Source organism: Schistocerca cancellata, chromosome 5 (genome assembly GCF_023864275.1).
Source record: "Schistocerca cancellata isolate TAMUIC-IGC-003103 chromosome 5, iqSchCanc2.1, whole genome shotgun sequence".
Classification (NCBI taxonomy): domain Eukaryota; kingdom Metazoa; phylum Arthropoda; class Insecta; order Orthoptera; family Acrididae; genus Schistocerca; species Schistocerca cancellata.
In genome coordinates this window covers 120983019-120991624 of record NC_064630.1, presented here as the reverse complement: position 1 = coordinate 120991624, position 8606 = coordinate 120983019, and the positions used below count along the sequence as shown (strand labels likewise).

Genomic DNA, 8606 nt, shown 5'->3' with positions numbered 1-8606 from the left:
GAAAATACAATGAAATCCCATGAAGGACGATGTTTTAAAAAATTAATTAACGCAGAATTAACTTGTGGATTTAATGTCTTCGAAAGAATTGCTGCTGGCAAGATATTGTAGCATAATATACAGTATAAACGGTGATTTGGTGGAGTTACATCTCTCATTGTAGTATCTTGTTTTTTGATGGTGTGCATATAGGCATGTGCAGAAATTTATCTGGGTGGGGGAGAAGGGGTGGATGGAAGCCTCTAACATTGCCATTTTTGATGTAAATAGCTGGTCAGTTTTGACACGTGTCATCGCACAAGACCTAAATTTTATAGGTGACCAAAAAAAAAAGAAAAAATAACCGCAGCCCAGAGGATTGATGGTTATACACTCAATGTTTGTTATGTGTACGTTACTTGGATAGTTAATACACGATTATACGGCAATTGCTAAAGGCATATTATTGTCTCACTGCAATCAGCCACGTAGTGTTACATTTGGCTAATCGAGAGGCTTAGCGAAATCATAGAAAATCACTTTTAGAAGTGTATAAGAATTTTGTTCAAAAAATGGTTCAAATGACTCTGAGCACTATGGGACTTAACATCTGAAGTCATCAGTCCCCTAGAACTTAGAACTACTTAAACCAAACTAACCTAAGGCCGTCACACAACACCCAGTCATTCTAATAATCTATCAGACGTACAAGTTCAAGTGCACTGACAATAGTGATAGTTATAATAGCAATAGCAATAGTAATAATGAATATTTTATACAGTCAACGGCGACTATGATGTCTTTTAAGAAAAACTAAGAACCACTTAAACCTAAGTAACCTAAGGACATCACACACATCCATGCCCGAGGCGGCAGCAGCGTCTTTATCATCAACATTGTGCAGCAGGGTGTCTTCGTGGAAGCCCACTTTCTCCACAACAAACGCTGTTTGCTCTTCAGCTTACTGACAAACCACTAGTGCTTTGACCCACGTTCTGCGAAACGTATTCGACTGCCCTTGACATTCAGTGTGTGGCCACTCTGGGAGGAAGCTGGTGACGTCATCGCCTGGCATCGTCACGGATGACGTCACGTGCGCCCGTGTTCCCGCCCCTATTGTTGGCACGGTTCCTGAAGCAGGAGAGCGCCGGGCGCGTGCGCAGTCCGTGACGTCACGCCCGCTCGCGAGAACTTCCGCGTACTCCCTGAGTGTCCGGTGCGGTGCCAGGGCGCATCGATACGCCGGCGGTGTCCCTCGAGCGGCCTGCCGACCTTGAACTGAAGGGGCCGTGCAGCGCGATCGCTAACTAGGTACTCACCCTTACGTAACAACCGCAGCGCTATTTTTGATGCGACCGTCACGTGCCACAGTGCAGGGCGCAGCCCGCACTGGCCTTGCCCATTACCTGCTGTTCTTTTCCACTGTAGGTCCCTCCAGTAAATACAGTTTCAAAGTAATGTAGAACAGAGTTGGAGAGGCAAATCAAATTCAAAATTTTAAGGCTTTCGTGGCCACTTGTTGACAAACTGCCTGTTGGCTCCTGTCTCGGGTTCTTCGGCCGACGTTCATCTAATGATTTTACTGACGTTTCGCCAGCACGAGTGGCTGGCATTGTCAAAGCTTCACCCTCCATTGCCGGTGGGGGAGCTCCTCCACCGGCAATGTAGGGTGAAGCTTTGACAATGCCAGCCACTTGTGCTGGCGAAACGTCAGTAACATCATTAGATGAACGTCGGCCTAAGAACCCGAGACAGGAGCCAATAGGAAAATCAGATTCCTAACACAATTGACAGTTCGCCTTACGTGCGTAACACTTCTTTTTAATTTTGTTTTAATTAGAATGCAGTACATCAAAGACCGAGAGCCGTTACAAGCCCATTATTGGAAGTACTGATTCGGCATCAGGCGCTTTTTTAAAATTGTTTTGCCCTAAATTGAAACTGCCTCGAACGCTGTATTCTCTTCATTTTTCGTTTCATTAAAATATGCCTCTACTTACCTTCTTTTCAATTTTTCCGTCTGTTATTCCGCATAAATACAGGTGTTTGAGTATCCGTGGCGTCTACTTGATCTTTTAGTATGTGTGGCTTCTTTGGAGTGAGCATGGCGTTTATCAACGTAAGTGGCTTTTATGTTTCGTTATTATGACTTACTCAGTTCCGTTGGGCAAACTTACTAAGCCTATGTTGCTGTACTGCGAATCTGGAGCTAGCAAAACTGGAGAGAGGTATAAAAAGGAAGGGCTTATTTCAGCAGTGGTACAAGTCCATTTTTGTTCATTCTGAGATACAGAGTCCTAAAGTTAAATGAGCGCTTAAAAACTGCAGTTGAGATACCAGAAATATATAATTGAATATTTGTCATAAGAAAGGAAGAAGATATGCGAAGGCGATGAAAAAAAAAGTCTCGGTGGTTGTGAGACTGCCAAGAAGTCCGACGAATTTGTAAGAATCTGTATAACATTTAAATGAATAACTGTAAAGAAGAAAATAAGAAGATGAGTTAAACAATACTTGAATATTTCTGGTATCTCAACTGCAGATTTTTCAGCGCTCATTTAACTTTAGGACTCTGTATCTCGGAATGAACAAAAACGGACTTGTACCACTATTGAAATAAGCCCTTCAAATAGTGTCACAAAATAATGAATGCAAGTCTAAAGAATTTGTTTAACTCACCTTCTTATTTTCTTTTATACAGTTATTCATTAAAATGATATACAGATTCTTACAAATTCGTCGGACTTCTTGACAGTCTCACAACCACCGAGACTTTTTTTTTCATCGCCTTCGCATGTCTTCTTCTTTTTTATGACAAATGTAACTGAGTCGACAGCAGGGATATAAATATTCGAACGTGCTACTATTCGATAGCAAAACACGCCAGGACAAAAATATATAAATGTTACTGAAAATCACGAAATCAAACGTATCAATTAACGTCATAGCCATGGGAAATGTTGTGTGTCATCATCCAACAAATAAATGTTACAACGGTTGAGATATTCTCCCGAATCAACTCTTTTGATAAAATAAAATTTCTTAACAAACAAAAAACAAATTTCCATGGCATTCAACAGTACATAATATCATACTATCTGGTGTTTCTTTAAAGTGATATTTTAACAGGAAGCTATCAAATAGTTAGGTTTACAGTTCACGTTTTTCTTGCTGATGTTGTATAAATTTGATATTAATGAATGAATTCGGAGTAAATTTTAACAGATACATAAACGCGCGTGTCAATGGCATGATGCTCCACATTGCAGAACGCTTACTTTTCTCGGGCTTTCATTTTTCCTAGCAGTGTTTTCTAACAATGATCAACAAAGCAAACGTTATTCCAAACAACACGTTTAACATCGGGTGCTTGTGGCGCACCAAAATAAAAAAAAAAATTGCGTAACTGACAGAAGTCATTCGTATGCGGCAACATACACGGACACCGCTCTATTACCCGAGTCACTCAGTCACTTGTTGGGGCAGGTTATATACAAGCAGGTCAAGTTTTCGTTTCACATACAAACACTGGAGATCAGCAGGGCAGTCGATATCGATTCGACCGTAGCGTAAATCCAACGCGCCAGCTTGCATGCTGACTAATGAATGGCAACAGACAAAACTGCTGTCTGGACATTTCTGCCTTCTGAATCACACAAACACTTACACAAATATTTGCTGTTTGTGCAGATTTTTTTGCATGGAATATTCATTAGGCAGCAACACGCTGATGACCAAGTACACAATTTTGCAACACTAATAAATACGAGATGAAACATGAAACTGTGTTTTTATTGTACTGTTATGTACAGGATATCAATGTAAGAGAACACTGATGTGTTGAATATATTTGTTAGTTTAATTTCTGTTATTGTCACGACATTATTCTAAGCACAGTTCATTGTGGAGATGTAGATTTTAATGTAAACATCAAGAGTGGAAAAAGGTAATATGGACCAGTGGATAGGCAATGACGTGCACGGCAGATAACAAAGAATTTCAGAACTATAAAATTATGCTCGTAAAATATATTTAATAAACGACTTACGAATATATTTCCTTCGTTGTTCACGAGATATAACTAGATTATATCTGACAACTACACACACTTGTAAAATGATGTGCTCATAAAATAGGTTTAGTAAACTATGTAAGAACCCACTTTAAGAGAGCTACGTACAACATTTTAAACTTCTAAACTCGTATAAAACAACAACAGACGAAATTCAGACTGTATAATATATTTATGCCTTGTCCTGTTGAGTAATAGCTGCCATTCAACAACGTTTAATGTTGTACTTCAATGAGTATAAAAATTCTGTAAGTATAAAAACTACCACTTGTCATGCACTAACAACGAATATATTACAAACATTACAATTCAACGATGTATGTGAAATTACTGTTGTACGCTTTCGACGAAATTTATTGCAAGACGTGGCGATGAACGCCTCCACACAACAAAGTAACTACGAGTACTATAATACTGAATCGCGCCCCTTAGGCACTGCGTGTTTAACTCCCATCAACACACACATGCATTAAATTAGCGAAAGTTGTAAGAGGGAAAGGCAGAATTCGCATTCCGTACAGGAATATTATTGCAAGGAAAAACACTCAGACAGCAGGCACGGACGGATGGAGCTTCTTCTTCTCGCCGTCGTCTAGGCGCGCCTGGTCTATTATAGAGACCGAAGGTAAGCCGCAGGGCAGATCCAGCAGGTCGGCTTCGTGGTTCATTATCATTTCTGCCTCGCTTCTTATGCGGTGCAGTTTGCTCCCGTAAGCCATGTCCGCCTGGTACGCGAGAACGAACGTCAGCGGCAGCAGCGGCGCCAACACGCCAGATTTCCTGCTACGCCGGTAGCCCGCCACCATCCCCATGGTAGCCAGGATGTAGAATGAGCCGAACCAGTACAACTGCTCCCTCGCCCGAGCAATCTGCATCGCCATCTGCCGCTCCCGCATGAAATTTTGCATGTGAATATTCCGCTCGACGGCGACTTTGTTCATTTCTGTCATGAACTCCTGGTTCCTCTTTAAGTTCGCGTCCATGGATCTCGAGATGAAGCCGCCCATTTTACGAGCGTTTCAGCGTTACGCGCGGAGTTACTGCACAATCGCAAACCGTCGAGAACACTGATTTCAAAACTGCATCGGCTGCTCAGCCCGCGCGCTTACTTGCGATAAGTGATACACGGCAGCGTCGAACACAGATAGCGAAAGAAGTGATGCCACTCGATCAGATGTGTCACGCCCGCACCGTTCAGCGCGAAGTGATATGCGGTACTACCTGCCTTAGTGCATCTATCTCGCGCAGGCGCACAACGCGTCGTAGCTTCCTTGTCATTGCGCTGCTTATTAGTTTCGGAGCTGACGTGTAGATGGCAGTGGCGCAGTGGTTTGCCTCTAGAGTCGATCGTGCCAGCCGTCGGTGTACATAGTTGCGCTTGGCACCGTGAGATAGCACTGGCGTCAAGTTTCTAAGTATTTAAATGTCACTGCAGTCGAATTTCGTATAATTATCGCTATGTTTCGACGGAAGATGTATACATGATCTGCTACACGGTTGCGTAGCCTCATAACGTCGCACCGCTATGTCGACTGCTGTAGTGACGAATGTGTAGCTGAGCGGCGAAATATGTATAATTCCCTTTCAGGTCATTAACTCAATAAAACACCACGAAACGGCAACAGAAATCTGCTACCAGTAAATCGTCACAAACTTCACCCCAGCTATGTCACCGTTATCTGTACGATGTGTATTCGGCTGCAAAAGGAACTGGAGCACGTATAAATACGTGAAGGAATTTGCGGTGTTCAAATGGATGCCTGCAAAGCGAAGTTCTGTGAAACGTTGCAAAACTGCGAGGCGAGCGCTCTGAAGCAGTGAGTCATTCGGCGCTGATGGAAAAACCGGCAGCCGACGCAGAAACAGTGCACCGGTTTGATGCTACCGGTCTCTCAGGAAGATCTTGCGTCAGAAGTCGGTTTCACGAAATGTTGACTACGCGAAGACGACAAGCGCAAATAATACGGCGATTATTCCAAGAAACATTTCCGTATGTCAGTATTTGTCACTTCATTATCTTCGAAACTTAAGTTTCACGGTCGTTTTGGTAAAACCGAGAGTCAGCCTATCTGGAGCGGGGGAAAACGATTTCTTAAGGTACATAATCAGACCGGATGTTTTACTGCCTCCGTAGTCATAAAACTACGAAGTGAGTAGGAGACTTTTTAAATCTAGCACCAAATACTGCTATAAAACTTTAGTGTATTACTTATAATAATATATTTTGTAATAAATGACAAGCGGTACACGGCATTTTAGGCTGTAACACTTGGAAATTGGAAACGGTCAAATTGATCATCTTAAAATTTGGTCTGTATAGAAGTCAAAATACTGTCTCGAATTATTCTCAGAAGAAGCCGATGTCGGGGAAGAAAAGATGGGGTACGATAAATGTAGGAACAAGAGATGCAATACTGACTTATGTTAGAAGGTAGATTCAAAGAAAGCGACTCTGCGTTTAAGCATTTGTAGATTGACAGACGGCTTTTGACAGTAGTGACAGAAGTACACTCTTTAAAATTGTATAGATAGCAGGGATAAAATGAGGGCGAAAAGTTATCTTAAACTTGTTCAGAAACCGGACTCAAGGGGTAAAAGTTTAAGGACATGAAAAGGACGCAATAGTTGTGGGGTGAGACAGGGCTGTGGCTTCTTCACTGTGTTATTCGATCTGTACATTGACCAAGCAGTAAAGGAAACAGGAGAAATTCGGAAACGGAGTTAAAGTTAAGGGAGAAAAAATAAATTCTTTGAGGCTTGCGGATGACATTGTAATTCTGTCAGGGACAGCAAAGGGTTGCAAGATCTGTTGAACGAACTGATAGTGTGTTTAAAAGAGGTTACAAGATGAACGTCAACAAAAGTAAAACATAGGACTGCAGTAGAGTGAAATCGGGCGATCCTGATATAATTAGATAAGGAAATGAGACACTAACCCGGCGGCGGTGGCCGAGCGGTTCTAGGCGCTTCAATCCGGAACCGCGCGAGTGCTACGGTCACAAGTTTGAATCCTGCCTCGGGCATGGATGTGTTTGATGTCCTTAGATTAGTTAGGTTTAAGTAGTTCTAAGTTCTAGAGGACTGATGACCTCAGATGTTATGTCCCATGGTGCTCAGAGCCATTTGAACCAAGCCATGAGACACTAAAAGCAGTCGATGACTTTAAGTTACTTGGGCAGCAAAATAACTGACGATGGCCGGAATAGAGAGGATGTAAAATGCTGATTGGCACTATCAAGAAAAATGTGTTTGAAAAAGAGAAATTTGTAAATATACATACATATTATAACTTAAGTCCTCCGACGCGTATTTATGTATATATATGAAGACTAATATCAGGAATTGCTATAGAGATTTTGATACAATTTTCACTGATAGACTAGTTCACGAGAAAGGTTCGCTACGCTATGTTAGGCAAGCCGTTCGGTCGTAGGCATAGGTTGATTATAACTAAACTTTCGCCACTTGTGAGGGCCCCCCATGAAAAACGAGTCATAATAAGGCAATGAAACACTGTGAAAACATTTGTAAGGACATACGGAAGAGAAATAACGAATAAACCGTTGAAAGAAACACCTTTTCAATTTCAAAGTGTGAGGGTAACGAAACTTCCTGGCAGATTAAAACTGTGTGCCGGACCGAGACTCGAACTCGGGACCTTTGCCTTTCGAGGCCAAGTGGTCTACCAGCTGAGCTACCCAAGCACGACTCACGCCCCGTCCTCACAGCTTTACTTCTGCCAGTACCTCGTCTCCCACCTTCCAAAATCTACAGAAGCTCTCCTGCGAACCTTCTGTAAAGTTTGGAAGGTTGGAGACGAGGTACTGGCAGAAGTAAAGCTGTGAGGACGGGGCGTGAGTCGTGCTTGGGTAGCTCAGATGGTAGAGCACTTGCCCGCGAAAGGCAAAGGTCCCGAGTTCGTGTCTCGGTCCGGCACACAGTTTCTATCTGCCAGGAAGTTTCGTATCAGCGCACACTCCGCTGTAGAGTGAAAATTTCATTCTATGAGGGTAACGTTTGTAACTGCGTACCATGTTTTCGTTCCAGGTTATAAACGTTGCCCAATGTGACTACCATCTGCATCGACGACAGCCTGGAAGTTTGTACGGATACCATTTCACAACAGTTCGCAGCAGTTTTTGGAAGGTGTACCGTGGGATATTCAGCTGTCGTGACATACCTCTTGCACTGCTTGAAGATCGCACATTGCCTCCAGCGTTGTCAGTAATGGCAACAGTAACTTCTTCAACAATCAGTTGCGCAATTCGTCGTCGGCCTCTCCAAGGAGCAATTACCAAATCGCCAGTAAATTCGAACATATTGAATCCTGCCTTGGCGTCGAATTGTGGGGCCTAGGAAGCATGCCTTCTCGGAACGCTAGACAATATTCAAACAAATCGTATTGAGTTTTATTACAAAATGAACAATGACAATACTTAACTTTGAAAATAACACAGAAGGGTCGCAAGCAAAGGGCGACATGCAAATAAGAAATCTCTTCAGCACATACAATTCCTAAGTCGCTGGTCTTGAAGTGCGTGATCTTGATGCTGCT

At 42.6% G+C, this 8606-nt stretch overlaps 1 protein-coding gene across 1 annotated transcript; it reads right to left on the bottom strand.

The window, feature by feature from the left end:
• Window positions 1–3752: 3752 nt before the first annotated feature.
• On the bottom strand, window positions 3753–5277 carry LOC126187557 (plasminogen receptor (KT)). The gene has a single exon (XM_049928711.1). It carries the CDS (start codon window positions 5056–5058, stop codon window positions 4597–4599), a length of 462 nt encoding a protein of 153 aa, XP_049784668.1. The 5' UTR covers window positions 5059–5277; the 3' UTR covers window positions 3753–4596.
• Window positions 5278–8606: the final 3329 nt, after the last annotated feature.

Excerpts from the sequence above, each read along its gene's own strand:
- LOC126187557 (XM_049928711.1), bottom strand. The coding sequence starts at position 5,058 with ATGGGCGGCTTCATCTCGAGATCCATGGACGCGAACTTAAAGAGGAAC.